The sequence below is a fragment of the Sorex araneus genome, chromosome 10 (genome assembly GCF_027595985.1).
Source record: "Sorex araneus isolate mSorAra2 chromosome 10, mSorAra2.pri, whole genome shotgun sequence".
Classification (NCBI taxonomy): domain Eukaryota; kingdom Metazoa; phylum Chordata; class Mammalia; order Eulipotyphla; family Soricidae; genus Sorex; species Sorex araneus.
Window position 1 is genome coordinate 60,449,255 of NC_073311.1, and position 18,603 is coordinate 60,467,857.

General features: G+C 43.4%; 1 protein-coding gene across 2 annotated transcripts in view; it reads left to right on the forward strand.

Moving 5' to 3' along the window:
* PDE3A (phosphodiesterase 3A) overlaps nt 1-18,603 on the forward strand; it is a 312,776-nt gene that overhangs the window by 271,311 nt on the left and 22,862 nt on the right. For both annotated transcript variants that reach the window (XM_004611359.2, XM_055118370.1), the window contains 4 exons: nt 3,866-4,085; nt 7,621-7,706; nt 11,111-11,265; nt 12,664-12,801. In XM_004611359.2, the coding sequence (XP_004611416.2) occupies nt 3,866-4,085; nt 7,621-7,706; nt 11,111-11,265; nt 12,664-12,801 (599 nt within the window). The remainder of the gene's footprint in view (nt 1-3,865; nt 4,086-7,620; nt 7,707-11,110; nt 11,266-12,663; nt 12,802-18,603) is intronic.

Genomic DNA, 18,603 nt, shown 5'->3' on the forward strand with positions numbered 1-18,603 from the left:
CTCTTTGAGGGGGAAATATTCATTTGGTCTGTGCATTTTCCTATGCGCGTGGCAAGAGATGTATTTATCATGCACCCTGCTTCCTTTCTTGTTCATTTAAAATTAAACTGATTTCTGTAGCATTAAACAGATGAATCCCCTTAAATAGTCTACCACTGATATTTTATCAGCTCTCGTTGATTGCCCAAAGTTCCTTATATCTTGACATGCAATTTCTCAAGTTATTCGGAGCAAAGAATTAAAGACCTAAATTACTCAAAGGAGTTAGTATTTTAGATTACTTTTAGTCATATTTTAAATTTGTAATTTTTTAGCTTAAAGTATTATGGTATTTACTATCGGGGCAGTTTGAAATATTTAAATATTTATATCATATGAGCTGTAGATCAAAATTAATCTTAAAATGAAGAAAAACAGATTAGAAAGAATTGCATTTTGCCCTGAATGTTTGTATGTGTGTGTTTGTGTGTGTGTGTGAAAACATGAATATGCATAGAAAATTAGATGACACTTCTGACGTCATAAACTTTACCTGTCTCATTTTTAACATGAATAAATATTTAAAATTTAAATAACTTAGAAATTATTTTTGAAGACTTACAAGATTATTTCCCCCATTTGTGTATATTCTGATTCTTTTTGTGAAATCATGGACATATTTATCATAGGTCCTTTCTAGAAAGTACTTGTTTACTATTAAAAAAATAAGTATTTGTTTACTATTCACTGCTATTCACACACTTCAGTCCACACATACCAAATCTTCATTTGTAATCTTTTCTGCTTTCAAATGAACCAGGACTGGTGATACAACAAATGGGTTTATGCAATCACCTTGCCTGTGGCCTGCATGTTTGGGCACCTCCAGGGCAGCCCCTGGGCACCACATGGAATGGCAAAAATTAAAATATTCAAGTGAGCCATGGTCAAGAAAATATAAAACAGTACAAGTCTCACAATGGAAACATTACTGGTGCCCAGTTGAGCAAATCGATAAACAATGGGATGACAGTGCTACTTTGGTTGGAAAAAGCAAAGATTAATAGGCTTATCCCTTTATTACCTCACCTACAGAGTGAAAATCCCCCGATTGTTGGTTGAACAAACCATTGAGATATGGGAAAGGATTCCCAGTTTGATCATTTTATTTCCTTTATTTTGTAAAATCATGGAAATTGATTTAGAAGATGTTAGAGATAATTCTTAATTTTGTATTGGGACACTGTGGTTTACAAAATTGCTCATAATAGAGTTGTTTCAAGCACACAGGGTCCCCTTTCCTCTAATAGTGTCCCCAGGTTCCCGCCCACCACCCAGCCTGCCCCCTTGGCAGGCATATAACACATTTATTCCCTGCCATTAGAATAAAACTTAAAAGAATGACATGTGCTCTAGACTTCCTATTAGTACTTAGAAGGGAACCTGGAGTCACACAGTTGTGAGTGATGAAAAACAGTTAAAGATGTTCCTTCGGGACAGAGTGGGTCGGGCATTTTCCTTGCATGTGGCCAATCTGAGTTTGATCCCCGGCATCCCATATGGTCTGCCACGCACCGCCAGGAGAATAACCCCTGAGCACTGCTAGGCATGGCACCCAAACCAACCACAAAAAATAATTATTCCGTATTATTTTGTTCCAAGAGGCTGTACTGTAGCAGGTGAAGGTTTGTCACTCTCTTGGGTGAAATTGCTCAACCTCTCAATAGAAGCAGAAATCACAGTAAACCCGGAAGTCCTCTGCACTCTGCCATGGCCATGACTTACCCTGCCTGTGGCCTCTTGCATCACAGCGGGCAGAGAAGCCACATTCACCCAGAGGGTTGCACACCCCTGGGCTTCTGTGTCCTCTCACGGAGACCCCCCAGGAAGGTTATTTGACCTCTCGAGGTCTAGGGGGTTCCATGTCTAAACAGGTTAGTCTGTGGATTGAGATTCCACCATCAGACTATGGAGATGAGAGTCTGGGTGACGTCCTGCCTGACCTGAAAGGCCAGCGTCCTTCCTCAGCTTTTAAACAAAACTGAGACGACAGGGAGGGCGCATCACGGCAGAGAAGGACTGTGGACCCCTGTGGTCAGCGCTAGTGTTGAAACCTTGTATCCATAAAACCCTCCCAGTAATGGTACTGCAAATTGTGGTGCTTTAAAACTTAGAAAGAAATTAGATAAAATTTACGTAAAATTTTAAAATAACCTTGTTATGGAACTGCTGTAAAAACATAGGCCAGAATTTATGATTTGTCACAAAATATGCCAAATAGCATTGAGCATCATTTCTACATTTTGTGTCCTTTACAGAAATAGTAATGTCCGAAGAATTTATGCTGGTGTTAAGGACATCGTGTCCAATAATTTTTTTTATTCCAGTCATTTCTTAATTCCAGTGCAAAAAAATGTAAAAGTCAACCACTGCCAGAGAGACAGAGAAAGAGAGAGAGAGAGAGAGAGAGAGAGAGAGAGAGAGAGAGAGAGAGAGAGTTGCCGCGGCAGGTAGGGCATGTTGTGGTCACCCTGGGATTGATTCTTGGCGCTGCAGGGGGTCCAGGAGTGAGCCCTGAGCATGGTCATGTGTCACCCCCAAACAAGGATGCCAACAAGAAACAGCAGTGCACAGCCCTTCCGCGAGCTCCTGCTCCTGGCAGTGGTCTCTGCGTGTGATGAGAAATGCCTGAGAAAACAGGATGTTGTGAAGCAGATGAGGGTTAGATGGTCTCCAGGCTGCGATCATTGCTGGGCGTTCCTCCCCCTGGAATGGCTGAGAAACAGTAAAGATCTTTTTGTATCACTGTATCACTGTCATCCCGTTGCTCATCAATTTGCTCGAGTGGGCACCAGTAACATCTCCATTGTGAGACCTGTTGTTACTGTTTTTGGCATATCGAACATGCCATGGATAGCTTGCCAGGCTCTGCCCTGCGGACAAGATACTCTAGGTAGCTTGCCAGGCTCTCGGAGAGGGGCAGAGGAATCGAACCCAGATCAGGTTGGCCGTAGGCCAGGCAAACGCCCTACCCGCTGTGCTATCTTTCGTGATTTTTATTCTCCCGACTCTACAGTAGGGTGTTTGGATGTGGAACAAGACGCTCGGTGAGTGCACAGGTGCCCAGAAGCCACTTCTTCCTTCTCTTCCCTCCAGCCCAGGCTGCCTTGGCTAGGGATGGGGGAAAGTTTTCCAAGGCCGTATCTTCTGCCTTCCAGTCTCGGCCCCTTCAAGGCCCAGCTCCACCTTCAGCTGGGTCCCTGTGTCCATACTTCCGGTTCCGGCCTTAGGCCTGTCTTTGATCTGCCGCCCAGGGGATGACGTCTCCAATTGTTTCTTGCACAACGGATGCCAGCCCCAGTGCTCTCCCACACCCAACAATAAAGAGGAATTTCTTGCCTCCCCACGACCATTTGGTTTCTCTCACTGGAGCTTGTCAACACCGGATGCTGCGAACAACAATAGCTGCTCCTGAGTTGCTAAACACGCACCCCGTCAGTGCAGGCGAACCCATGGGTCTGTCCCAGCTCCTTCAGCCCGTGTGAGTCTGGCCTAGCTCCTTCCGTCCTGTCAGGACCAGAAGGAAAACAAAACTGGGATGAGACTGTCGCCTCCTCCCCGCCTGAAGTGACTGCAGCACACCCCGGCTTGCATATTCCAGATCTGTCCTCGTATTCCCACCGGGTTTCTCTGGATGACTCACTCGGCCTGTTACTCGCTGTGGAGACGCCTGCCCAGCTCAGCCTGTGTCCAGATGGAGGGGTGCAGGGGCAGCGGCCCCAAGGGCTCCTCAGCCTCACGGGGTCTTTCGGGAGTGGAACGAGGAAGTTTTCATTTCCAAGTCGCCTCCGTGTCCTGACGTGCTCTCTCCTCCTTTCTTCCTCAGGTGCCCTCGTGAAAATTTCACCTCTCTCCTCCCCCTGCTCCTCGCCCCTGCAAGGGACACCGGCCAGCAGCCCGGTCAGCAAAATTTCTGCAGTGCAGTTTCCAGAATCTGCAGACACAACTGCCAAAGCAGGTCTGGGCTCGCACAGAGCCTTGACTTACACTCAGAGCGCCCCGGACCTGCTGCCTCCTCCCCTGACGCCCCCTGCGTTATGTAGCAGGTAAGGACCGAGGCAGGGAGTGGACACTACAGTTCATCAGGGTTTTCCCTGATTGACACCACCTCCAAGGCCACCCAGCTATGCTGAGGTGTGCCGGCATCGTTGGCAAAGTACAGGATAACGTGATCTGTGTGGCCTGGGCTGTAATAGAAATTCTTTCTGTTCGGTGGTTTTCTATTACCAAACCACTTTGAGTCCACATGGCCCCAACACAGCGGATCCTTGGGGATGATATTAAATAACTCCGTTTTCCCTCCTAGCTGGTTGAGATTGCATTATTAGACAGGTAATGCCAGAACTCTATCAAGTCATGGATACAACTTAATACTTTGTCGGAATATAGTTTACACCTCTCTCTGGAGGTTGTATTGACTGAAAGGCATTTTCATCCTATATTTGTAAGTCTTCACATTTTTTTTTCATCCCTGCCTTGCTTTCGCATTATGGCTGGACTCAAATGGGCCCCTGGAATTAACCCCGAAATTGCTTTCACGACTCTGTCTTGTTGGAATAGAATTACAAGGCAGGGAATTAAGAAAATGGGCCTTCCTGGAGAGAGTCGTTACTTTGCTAATGTTGTCACTAAGAAAGAAAGGCCCCTTCTTATGGATTAACATATCATAGCTGTTCTTTACTAATAGGCTCATCCAAACTAATTGATCTTGAAGCAGAACTATCATTTTAAAATAGAAGTGTGTTAAACTAAGTGTAATCACGAAGTTACCTTAAGTCAAATGTTCTCCTTCCTGATGTGAAGCGGGGTAACGATTTGAGTAAGTTAGTTACTCAAATGTCGGTTTTCCAATATCAAATGCAGGTTCACAGACTCAGGCAATGTGATCCATTTAAACTCACAAGTGTTATTTTCAGATGCTTATAAACTCTGGAAGTTAGATATTTTTATCCTGTTTATTATTTTCTCCATAAAATTCTGCTAGGGGAAATTCATCTTTGTTCAAGGTCAGATTGGCAAGTTAGTCTTAGAGAGGGAGCTAAAAAGCTGGAGCACATACAGCGCATGTGGGCACCCCAGGTCTCTCCCCCAACACCACATGGTCCCCTGAGCACTGTGTCAGGAGTGACCAACCTCTGAGCAGCAGTGAATGCCCAAAAATAAGAACACAAGACAAACCCCCCTCCCCAGACAGTCTATCATCCAAAAGTTACTCTCCAGTTCTCTCTATGACAGCTTTTTAATAAAATTAGTTCTGTGGGCTGCGAATGCCTCTCCCCCCACACCCAGTCCCCACCAAAGAAATCTGTTTTGAGGGGAAACAGGCATATCAGGTTTCCCTCTTCGCCATCGAGACACACATCACTTTATTAAGCCCTGAGAATCCCAGTAAAAGAAAACCTCCTGATTTTTGTTTAATCCAGTGCTTTCTGGATTTATGTGACCGCAGAACCCGTTTCTTTAGGTTAACACCCAGTAACTGCCCCCGCATCTGGCCCTTGGCAGAGCACCCTTAAGGAACATTCTTTGCGGTGGGATCCTGGGCCAGAAGGAAGCGCGGTGCAACCTAAGCACCTCTGTCTGCAGTATTTCTGGGGAGCCTGGCGTGGGGTGAGGTTGGGGGGAGCTCCAGACTTTGGGGCTGGGGTCCCCCGAGGAAAGGGAGAGAAGTTCCCCAGAATCTAGCTGTCACCCCCTTTTCGCTTCCTTCCTCCTCACTGCCGCCTTTGTGTATTCCGGGCAGGAAAAATGTAATGGGATCTTCACAAAAGAGGTTTGGGAGGAAAACAAGGGGATTTCACTGCCTACTTGTTCAGTCGTGTTTATAAATCCAGTAGTGTGTGTTTTATTTGTTTGGGCTTTATAAATCTATAATTCAAACCATGTTTTATTATTGCCTTCAAGGCAGCCACCCATGTAGACTCAGAGAGCTCCAGAAACACACGACTAATTCTTGTGGTTTCCCCCTGTGAACTCACAGGGTTTGGCGTTGAATCATGGGCCTTTGGCTGCTGCCGTGTCTATGCAACAAGCGGGGTTTTTGGCATTAGAGGGAGCAGATTTAAATCACTAATTTAAATGTTCCCTTTAAGTATTATCTTGCAATGAAGAATCTTGAAATGAGTAGACTCTCCCAAGTTCCAGCTGAGACTAGAAGAACGTGTTCTTCGGCTTGAACCCTGGCTTTATGGGGCCCCCAAATCAAATGATGGGATTTCGGAATGAGAAATGTTTGTATTTGTGTGTGCTTTACCTCTCCCCTTCAAGACCTAAAAAATAAATGGTCTTGGCTGAGGAGACCCTCTCACTGAGAACCGCTTATCTCCACTGCACATACAAACCCAATTCAGGAAGAAAATGTGGAGATGGTTGTTACTAGGTTAAATAACAAACTTCTTTCTCTTTTGGGTGAGTAATTTGTGGGCACATAACAAATAAACAAACACCCTGTGAGACCCTCAGTAATATTAGACAGAAGGACAGAATCCAGGCGCAAATGCAGAATAAAAATCTGACCACCAAGTCTCCAAGCGAGATGAATGGGAGAGGAAGCGGCCAGGCCGTTAGCGGGGTGGCTGTTTTTAATTTTTAAAATGGTGAAAACTGTTGAGAAAGCAAAAAATAATCCCACACCCTTGAATCCTGCTCTGTGAAAGAGCCTGTCTGGCTCCAGAGAACCTTCCTTTTTCTCTGGAGGTGTGAAAGCGGGCACAGTGGGGGTTCACTGGGAGGGTACTATCAACCAATCACCAGTCAGGTCAGCACCCTGAAGTCACTACTACAAATAAGTAGTAGCCTGTCCCAGAATCCCTAAAGTAATGTCAGATCTTTGCCACTAGTTTGATCTCAGATATGGTCTAGAGTCCATGGAGGAGTTGGAATAGTGATAAAAAATTCCTGTTCTTTGTATTGATCATACTATAAAATAAAATTATATAGATAACACATGTACTGCCTATTAAACTCCATATAAATATATATACACATATACTGTCTGTTAGCATTCATATACACACATATGCACATGTACTACCTACTAGCATTCATATATATTTACACATGTATATGGCCTGTTAGCATCTACATATGCATATATTTGTGTGTACATGTAAACTGTCTAGTTGCCTCATACATATACTGCCCATTAGCATCCACATATACATATACATGCCTCTCTATATATATACTGCCTGTTCACATCATATATATGCACACATATGCTGCCTATTAGCATCATATACACATGTACTGCTTGTAAGCATCCACATATACAGATATATACGTATGTTTCTTTTACATTCCATTTGCATATACACTGCTTATAACATCCATTATACACACACATATATATGCACATATACTGCCTGTTAGCATCCATATATAACTTACAGATATTCTTCCTGTTAGCATCCTTGTACGTATACATGTGCATATAAGCTGCTTAGTAATACCCTGGAGTTGCTGAGATCTTTCCCTGTCAAACAAGCTGAAGGCAGAAACACCTCATTGGGTTCTATGAAGCTCACATATGAGTCACGCCTGCCAGGATTGGCACTTCTTACACCTGTCTGTGTTTCTCAGCTGTGGCAGACCCTACTCCCAAGAGAGTCCTGCGGACGGGCCCCTGGAGAGAAGCCCTGCAGCCGTCCGAGCTCCAAGCAGAACAGGTAACTCTCTGGGTTCTGTTCCGCAGAAAGGACACTTTGTTTTCTGATCTAAAATCTTACACATCTTCTAGTTGTTGTTTCTTTGAATGACACAAAATGACCCTGTAGGAAATCAAAATTAGCCACAGTAACACACAGGGAAAATGTTGGTGCAGAGCTGCCCAAAATGTTCCGATACATCTGCCTACAAATGCGTGTGTTTACACAACAGTGAGTATATGTGAATGGGTTTGTATCTATGAATACATGTGTATTTGAATAAGACATATGTAATGTATACAACTCTTCATTATGGATTGGTTATATTGGACATCGAGGGTGATTCGGTTTATGTTTCACGTTTTTCTTTCTTCTTTTTTTTTTCTTTTTGCATCACACTGGCGATGCACAGGGGTTAATCCTGGCTCATGCACTCAGGAATCACTCCTGGCAGTGCTCAGGGGACCATATGGGATGCTGAGAATCGAACCCGGGTCGACCGCGTGCAAGGCAAACGCCCTACTCGCTGTGCTATCGCTCCAGCCCTTTCTTTCTTCTTAGGTCACATCCAGTAGTGCTCAGGGTTCAGTCCTGGCTCTGCGCTCAGGGATGACCCCTGGCAGGATTGGGTGTCCATATGGGGTGTTAATTATCTTAACCTGGGTCAGCCACAAGGCAAGGCAGATGCCCTTCCAGCTTTACTATGCCTGCCAGTGCTCAGGGCTTACTCCTGGCAGTCTGGGAAGTCTGTTTGTGGTACTGGGGATCGAACCCCAGTCAGCTGCATGCAAGGCAAATACCCTACATGCTGTTCTAATGCTCCAGCGGGATCCATTTAAGATACTCTAAAGATTTCCTTTGCAGGTCCTAAAAAAGGAGCATGACCCTGTCACGACAAGAGGGACTGCACTCATTTGTGGAGTGTAGGGTAGCATCACATGAGGCTGACACCCAAGGACAGTAGATACAAGGGCCAGGGGGATCGCCCCATAGCTGGAAGCCTGCTTCATGAGTGGAGGGGAGAAGGCAGATGGAATAGAGAAGGGATCACTAAGAAAATGATGGCTGGAGGAGCCAGTTGGGATGGGAGATGCGTGCCAAAAGTAGATAACGGACCAAAATGATGACCTCTCAGTGTCTGTGTTGCAAGCCATAATGCCCAAAAGTAGAGAGAGAGCACGGGGAATATTGTCTGCCATAGAGGCAGGGGGAGGGTGAGGAAGGGGTGGTATACCTGGGATATTGGTGGTGGGGACTGTGCACTGGTGGAGGGATGGGTGTTTGAACATTGTGAGATTGTAATCCAAACATGAAAGCTTGTAACTATCTCACGGTAATTTAATAAAATTTTAAAAAAAAAATTTCACTGTCACTGTCATCCCGTTGCTCATGAATTTGCTCGAGCAAACACCAGTAACATCTCCATTGTGAGACTTGTTGTTACTGTTTGTTGTTACTGTTACTTGTTGTTACTGTTTTTGGCATATCAAATATGCCACGGGTAGCTTGCCAGGCTCTGCCATGCGAGCGAGATAACATCCATTTACCACGGGTAGCTTGCCAGGCTCTCTGAGAGGGGCAGAGGAATCAAACCCAGGTTGAATTGGTGCAAGGCAAACATCCTACCCACTGTGCTACCGCTCCAGCCCCACTGTAAACTTTAAAAAAAAAAATCTTGTTTGTTGGCATGGCAGTTTTATGTAGAAGTTAAAAATGTGAAATTCTTATCATTAACGTTATTGTAAATCATAGTGGCTTGATAACATTTTGCAAAAATTTTAAAGTAAAAGAATTGAACATAGTCTTTTGAACCCTGGTTAGTATCCATAGTCTGTGACTTTATGATTGTCTTTATCTGTGACTCAGTTTCTTCATCTACTAAGCAGGGATGCCAATAGTACATGCAAACTGGATTGTTGTGAGAATTGGATTATTTAATCCAGAAAAAGCACTTATTGTAATATCTGGTTCACTTAAGGAGTATTTGTTGCTCTTAGTATAGTAACTATGATTTTTCTTGCTGCGACTGTATGGCTATTCTCTTGTTAGTACTAAGAGGTAAAAAGATAGGAAAAAATTTCATACAGATGCTCACAGGTGATAGAGTTGTCTGTGACTCTGAATTATCTGCTCTAGCGTTTCCTGTGTAAAATTCATAAACACTGATGATTTGCATGAGAGCCAGGTGCCTGGAGACAAAAGAAAAATCAAATGAATTTTCAAGAATTCAAGAGAAAATTCAAAATTTTTTGAGTGGCCTTATCTACTGGTATAACACCCTGAGCACTTTAAATATGTCCTTCACTCTGTCCCAGACCTTCTCTGATTTGGTAGGAATGAGAGCGTAGGGGTTTATCCTTGTCATCTCTATTGTTTTGTGCAGAATGATGGCCTCTGAGTGTGTGTGTTTTTTCCCTATCAATTCTAGGACTGAATTTGGCAAGTAGCTTTTCACACTATGTCTCATCCTAATATAGAGGTATTAGGTGAGAGAGAAGACGGTTAAATTCTTTAAAATATCCTAGAAGATAATTCTAATTAGGATAGGCTATATTTAATAAAAGTCATGAAAATGCACAAGCCTAAAATATCCAAAGCAATCTTGGAAGAGGAGAACAACGTTAGAGGACATATATTACGTGACTTAATTTAAGTTTATTACCTGACTTAATCTCATGTGGTATCAAGATGAAAAGTATATCAGATGGGGGAAAAAAAAGACTAGAAAGTTTCAAATTGATCATATATCCATGATCACAGAATTTCTTCAGGAAGGCCAGAACAACTCAGTAAAGTTGGGGAAAAAATGAATTTTGCCCCTACTTATACCATATGAAACATATATATGATATATATACATATATGTGTGTATATAATTATATAAATATAAATAAATATTTATATAAATAAAATATATAAATGATCATTGTATCACTGTCATCCTGTTGTTCATCAGTTTACTCAAGTGGGCACCAGTAATGTCTCCATTCATCCCAGCCCTGAGATTTTAGCAGCCTCTCCTCATATATAAAATAAACATAAAAATAAATATATTTATATATAATCTATTTATAAAGAAATATATATTGTATATATTTGTGTGTACGTATATATGTATTTGGAAAGGGGATGTGCACAGAGAAAAGAAAAATAATAAAATCCTAAATTTTTTTAAAACATGAACTCCTCATCTAACACTGTTATTGAGGAAGGATTGAATTTCATAAACATCTGAGATCATGGACTGTTTTATTGAACTTTAAAACGTGTGTTTCTCCTACTTGCCAATGGTATATTCTTGTAGAATCTTATAAAGATCTTATAGGCTCCTAAATACTGCATTTATGGATTGTCAGGGTAGTCTCTCCAAGGGTACACTCTTTCCACCGCATGTGTCACGAGAAGGTCTCCTCTCTCGATTGCAGATGACACAGCGCAAGTTACCTCCGACTATGAAACCAACAACAACAGCGATAGCAGTGATATTGTACAGAATGAAGACGAGGCCGAGTGCCCCAGAGAGCCCTTGAGGAAAGCGTCTCCCTGCAGTTCCTACACACCTGACACCATGATGTTCCTGGTAAGCCCGTACTCTTAGCTCACCCGTCCTCCAACGCAGAAGTCAACTTTTCCTCGGGGATTGACGCAGGCAGAGATTCCTGGGGGTTCTTGCGCATCCCTGTGAGATGTGAATACATATCACTTGCTTCCACGCGTGTTTTAGCCTTCCCATATGTAGCCGCATCAATTTTTTCTATCCAAGACTTAGGGATTATCTTGACAGTTATATTGTCTCGTGAGTTAAAGCTTAACTGTCCTTCTCCACAAAGGAGTCTGGGTATTTCTAAATTTACAAATAGGTGTAGGAAAAATGCATCATTTCACTCCCAGTAATTCAATATCTTATAGTCATCTATCAAAAGCAGTGAGCTGTGTTGGTTTCCTTAGGTTTTCCACTGATTTGTAGCCTTGCTGTTGTAAGTGAGCTGCGACGTACCATGTTGTGTTACAGCGGGTTTCTGGTGATGCTTGTCCACACTAAAGCATCCAAACAATGGACAGCTGCCTGATCCTCAGCTATTGCTACTCTCATTGGTCGTTTGCCTGACTGACCGTTTCTATTTCTCCACCAAAGGATGACCAGATAACATGTGTCTCCTTATCACCATTCTTTTTCTTTTCTAGTTTTATTTTTTTTAGTAAATGGTCTCTCATGGTTGTTCTCATCTGGAACTCATGATGAAATGTCTTTACATTTAAGTGTAAAACTCTTTAGTACATCAGTTAAATTAAAATCCCTGGAAAGGGTAGAAGCTATTAGAATCCCAGGATTCCTACTGATTTTCCAGCAATAGTGCAAACCCAGCAAAGAGTCTTGGGATGCCTGGCTCCCACTCCACAGCCCCTTTATTGGTTTCTGTTGAGTGTAAAAATAATTAAGGAAAACCTCATCCCAGAAAATGTACGTGAACATATACCGAGATCAATTTACATGCAGTTTTAGAGGATTCCACAATTCTCATGTATTTACTTAAGAACATTGTGAAAATTTATAGAAGAAAGGTTTTTTTTTTTTTCCCTGCTGCTGTAGCAAGTATTACCCAATGACAGACAAGGGCCCATAGTTCTAGAGTTTATGACTTGAAAAAGCTCTAACACCCTTTCTCCTCACTTTGAAAACAGCAGCAGTGAGGTCAGTTGAGGCTAATGTCTGTGCCATCTTGATTGGAGGGTCAGGGGCTGGGGTGTTGGAGGATGTATAGGAGCCCATGCTGTGCTAGAATTTGGATTGAGCTCACCACAGGTAACCCCTGTACTTTGTATGACATTGGCCCTTGATTTCTTTTTTATAGAATCAGATTTACTCTGAAGTCTCACATTATTTACTGGTGGTATATAAGTTAAATTGAATTTACTGAAACAAATTCCTTTATTAAAAAATCTGTAAGATGTTCAAATATTTTCACCTTCCTTGCAGGAAAAACCAATTCTTGCACCCGAACCTCTTGTCATGGATAACTTGGACTCAATTATGGAACAACTAAATACTTGGAATTTTCCCATTTTTGATTTGGTGGAAAAAATAGGAAGAAAATGTGGTCGTATTCTTAGTCAGGTAAGAAATCAGTTTATACATATGACTTGGAAGGTGAAACAAAAAACTGCTTCTTAAGTGCTTAGAGCTTGACACTGGTAGGGCAGGGACCTAGTTGAAAATAGAAATGTTTTATCTAAGAGTCTATAAATGTCTAAGTAGTAGATTATTTAGAAGAAATTAAAACTTTAAGTGACTAGAACAGCAGATTATGCCATTAACATATTGTGTTTGAAAACAAAGTAAAGAGAGAAGGATGAAAAAATGATCTATTCATAGTGTATAGCAAACGAAAAACTTATACATTTATCTCTTTAGAAACACGTTTTTTTCTGTAATTTACAGTGACTATTTTTGAGCTTTTTAATATTACAGTGTCTAGAGCTTGTGGAAAATAAGATGTTATCTGAAGGGTTTCTCAGTGACTCCCTGAAGCATCCTCAATGGAGGGTCTATATTTTACTGTGGAAAACACCTTTATGATTAAAAGATATACCAAACATGAGTTATTACCTTACAAGTGCCCTTCCAGTCTTTCTTTGAACTTGACTACATTAAGACTTCCCAAAGAATGAAATATTTGTTTCATTGAGGAAGAAAGAAAATATGCAGGAATTAAGATTTTGAACATGTGTGATCTCAAAAAGCAGAGAAAACAAAATGATAGATGGTTCCATTGTTGAACATCTATTACAATACAAGCTCTTAATTAAAACAGATTATCAATACTTTTTATTGGTCAACTCTGAAATGTTTTAGATAGGTTCTTGCAGCTGGATAAATATCACAGCAGAGATAATTGATAAAAACTACTGGTGCATATGCTGCCCAAACCCATGTGCTTCTTGTGCCCATGTAACCAAGAACATGTGACATCCAAACACATGTGTCACCTGCATCTTCCCTCTTGAGATGTGTACTTTCATATCTAATGCTAGGATGTGTGTAGGGGCTCTCTCCACCTTTGGAGAAATACTCACTCTCTCTTAAGCGTGTTACTCTCTTTCTCACTTTCTCTCCTCTCCTTCCCCTTCCTAAACTTTCAAATAAAATCTGTTTTTCCTTAAAAAAAAAAACTACCTACCTAATTCACTTAAGATTTCTATGAGAGTTTAGCACCCAGATTTTATGAGGCCATAAATGCTTCCTGGAAAAAACACTGGAAATCATGGTTAAATTGGTTCTACTCCATGGACTGGAGTTATAGGACAGAGGGTGGGCGTTTGACTTGCACACAGCTGACCCAGGTTCGATTCCTGCATCCCTCTTGGAGAGCCTGGCAAGCTACCGAGAGTATCTCACCCACATGGCAGAGCCTGGTAAACTCCCTGGGGCATATTTGATATGCCAAAAACAGTAACAAGTCTCACAATAGAGACATTACTGGTGCCCGCTCGAGCAAATCGATGAACAATGGAACAACAGTGATACAGTGGTACTCCAAGCACCAAAGGAAATCTACAACATCACAACAGGGAACCAGAGGAATACGGCACTGAGCCAGATGTTCACCTTGCACACGCTTGACCTGGGTTCGATCCCCAGCACCACATCTTTCCCCGGAGCCCCATCAGAAATGGTCCCTGAGCACAAAACCTCAAGCATCACCTGGTGTGGCCCAAAAAACAGCAAAAATCATCACAAGTATCTGAAAGTGGAGTTTGGGGGTGAGGATTCCTGACCCCACACAGGCTTGAAGGAAGGAAATAGAGGGGCCTTCCCTTCGGCATCCCAGTCTCAATCTAATGCCTCACCCAGCCCTGCCTTAAAGGAATCCTGCTCTAGTCGAGAAATAGGTCTGGGTCAAAATAAGGAAGGCTCTACTTGTTCCATATCAGACATCACTGTATCACTGTCATCCTGTTGCTCATCAATTTGCTGGAGTGGGCACCAGTAACATCTCCACTGTGAGACTCGTTGCTGTTTTTGGCATATTGAATATGCCACAGGTAGCTTGCCAGGCTCTGCCATGCGGGCGGGATACTCTTGATAGCTTTCTGGCCTCTCCAAGAGGGACAGAGGAATCGAGCCTGGGTCAGCTGCATGCAAGGCAAACACCCTATCCGATGCGCTATCGCTCCAGCCCCATTCAAACATAGGTGTGTAAAAACCATCAGTGGGGTGAGGACCGTCAATGGGGTGAGGGGGATATGCCGAGGGTCGGAGCACAAGCTTCTCAGGTTCAGTTCCCAGCCTCTCCCAGGCCCTGAGCAGTGCCCGCAGGAATGCCCAAGCACCCTTTAGATCCGCCCCCAGACCAGCACTGCCAGGCTTGGCCCCAGAACCAGTCAATGAAGAATAACTGAAGGGTGGGATCCGTCCGTGAAAACGGCTACAGCGTCAGTGCCGCCTGCCTCTGCTTGATTCTGCTCAACCGAGACAACTTCTGGAGACGGGAACTCAGCCTGCGGAATGCTCTGCCTGTCTCTGCTGTCTGCAGCCTGCTGCCGGGTGCAGGGACAGCGGTTTCCACCCAACCCGGCTGGGTCTCACACGTCACATGTCTCCAACGCTCCTTTTGGGAAACGCTCAGCTGCCTTACAACTCCTCTGACTCTAGAGAATTGATGAATGTTTTTTTTCTCTTGGAAGTAGGCTTTCTCGGGGTGACACTGGAGTCTGTGCCCTTAGTCGAGACAGAAACGTCTCGCATTGGTTGGACTTGAAAAATATGTCACAGATTGCGCCCCTCCACCACCCCCATTTAATTTTCTGCTGTGTCTCCGTTTCATTTTCCCAGGTATTTATCTTTTACCAAGAGTGTAGACTTCTTCTAAAATCCAATGGTAAATGTCATACCCAAGATTGGAGGCAGAGCTTGCCCTATCAGAAGCCTCTAGTTTCTATATGTATTTACATTTATTTCAAACTCTTTGAAGTCCCCACACACAACCCATTGACTTGATGTATCTCCAGACTCTCCCAGTGCATTGTCTGCTCAAATAGAAAATTGGATGTTACAGGAGTCAGTTTTATAGCCCAAGGAGCAGTCACTTACCTTCCTTGAAGTTCTGTGATCAGCTCAAAAGGTCAGCTAAGAGTGATGGGTCTAAGCATTAGAAATACTAGAAATAGTTCATTCAATTTTAGCTCAGTTTATTTATGTTCCTTTTTTCCAATTATCTTTCAAAAATAAATATATTAATATATGATCACTGGTATTTCACCATTTACTTTTCCAATTTTCAGGACACTGAGCTTTAGGGAAATGCAGCTTTATTTGCTTTGCTAAGTAGAACCGTATGGGGTGGGTTTTTTTTCCTCTTTGGTTCGGGTATCTAAGCACAAAACTCATGACATTTTCACTATGTGAAGGGCATACTTTTTTCACATAAGTTTAAGACTGTAGGACAGCTGAAATGAATTAACTCGAACATTCCAAGAAATCACCTTTTGGCTGAAACGACACAGCAAAAAGTCTCACTTCAAACGATTTTTTTAAACAGACATGCGTGCAGTGGAAACGACTTCTCCGTCTCAATACACTCCCTGCCCTTTTGATGATTATCATGTTTGTTTTAACAAATTTAAAAGGACGTCCTTAGATTTTGGAATAATATTTACTTTTTTTCAGTTACCAACATTTCCCCAGTTGGTGGTGTCTTTGCTTTACACGTTTGGGTTATTGGTGGTTGACTTTGAGAAGCTGGTTGGTGAAAATTCTCCTATTTAAAAATCATATTCTAAAACAGCCTGTGGTCCTAATTTTTCAATTTTTCTTTAAACTGTTTAAGAGAATAATAGCAGCTCTCTGCTACTTGCAAACCAAGCTATTTCTTTCCAAACAATCACGGTAGGATTTCAAGTGGTTCGGTACGAAATCAAAAACCAAATTACTTGGTTTGACTTCTGATTCTTGCAGGTGTCAGCTGTGTGACCCTGACTAAGTCACTTAACCTCTCTTGTGCCTCCATTTCCTTTGCTTTCAGATTTCAGTCATTGTTAAATGCTCATTTCATAAGCTGTCATGAGGAATAACTAATTATCCATCAATAACATATGTAAACTTAGAGCAAGCATCTTTCTTTTTTGTTGGCTTTTTTGGGAGTCACACCTGGCAATGCTCAGGGGTTACTCCTGGCTCTGCACTCAGGAATCACTCCTATTGTTGCTTGGGGGACCATATGGGATGCCAGGGATCGAACCTGGGTCCGCCACCTGCAAGGCAAACACTCTACCCGCTGCACTATTGCTCTGGCCCTAGAGCCGGCATCTTCCTTACTCAATGCCACATCTATTTTCAATTCACTATTACTATCAGCATCTCTGTATGTCACCAGCTGCTCCTACTATTGCTTTTATCATTGATACCACTGGACTCTGAATTACATAGGTATATCTTTTAGATATTTATAAATACAATTCAAATAGACTTGAAAGCTATGGTAGAAAAGATAAGTAAAACAGGAGTTTGCTTCTTAATATTTGTGTTTCTGAATGTTTTCGTTTTCTCCTTTGCCGTTGTTGTGTTCTGACCAGGGACACACACTCAATGGCCGTGCTCACACGCTCTTGGTTTCTGGTCATGGAGGTTAAGGGACCTCAGTGGCACAGCTGCCTGAGTCCTACTCAGCATGAGGGGAGGTGCTGGGGAGTCCAAAACTCAGCCCCAGGTCTGCGAGGCAGGTGTTCTACCCCCGAGGTCTCCCCAGCCCACCCCAGTGAACCAGCTTATAGTATCATGTGATGGACAACTCATTCACCATTGCCTGTGAGAGAGAAGGGCCAGGGAGATAGCACAGGGGGGAAGGCAGTTGCCTTGCACGCACCCTAAATTGTTTCCCAGGGCCACATATGGTCCCCCAGGTACTGCCAAGAGCACTCCCCGAGCACAGAGCCAGGAGTAGCCCTGATGGACTGCCTCGTGTGGCCCCCAAGACCAAAATAATAATACTAACAATAATAACGGGCTGCAGAGAAGCAGGGGTGATTCATTACTCCGTGTGGGGGAAAACCCCATCCTTGCTGTTCCAAGGAGTGTGTACTTCCGAGAAACAGTTCTCCGCCTAGAGCCAGCCGAACCTCTCTGACCTGGTTTCCTGCCAGTGGCCACTCCCCACCTCATGCTCTTTGCTCTGCCCCCAACTGTGCAGTTTTTACCTGTGACCCCTTGGGAATATCCTGGGGTCCCAGAGGGCAGGGACCCTGTGACTCCCCCCCACCCAGTTGAGAGATGCTCCATTTGACTATGTTGTTGCCGGTCAGTACAAGCCTCATTTGAAAACGTTAGTCCAGTAATCACTGGCTTGAACGACTCATTGGCTCCCCATCTCCCACTGGCAATTCCGCTCGGAGCCTGCGCCCCACGCGATCCACCCCTGCAGTGTGGAACTCACTCCCCAGGCCTGTCCTCGCCACACCGACCTTCCAACTGTTCCTGGAGAACAGCCAGCACACCCCAGAGCCTTGGCCACTGGCTTGTTCTCTGGGGGATACTCTGGGGGCCAGGATTACACCCACGGGCAGTGGGCTCCACCCTTGGAGCTCTCCCGAGCCCCAGGCAGGAAATCCCGACACGGCTCCACATCTGCTATGAGCCTTGGCTCAGATGTCACCTGGACATTTGAGGTCGCATGCCTACTCTGTCCTGTTCAACAGGACAGCCACTGTCCCCTCCTGGGGTGCCAGTCCTTCGTATTCGTTCGTCTTGGTTCTTTTTCCAGGTGGCATTATTTTCCGAAATAGTAGGTAACTGGCTGTGTCTGGCTTTCTCCGTCGAGGGCATCAACTCCGTGAGAGAAGAGCTTTGTTTTATTCACCTACCTAGATGCTTCAGACATAATTATCATCTGCAGTGTACCTTGATGCACCAGTCAATATCTAC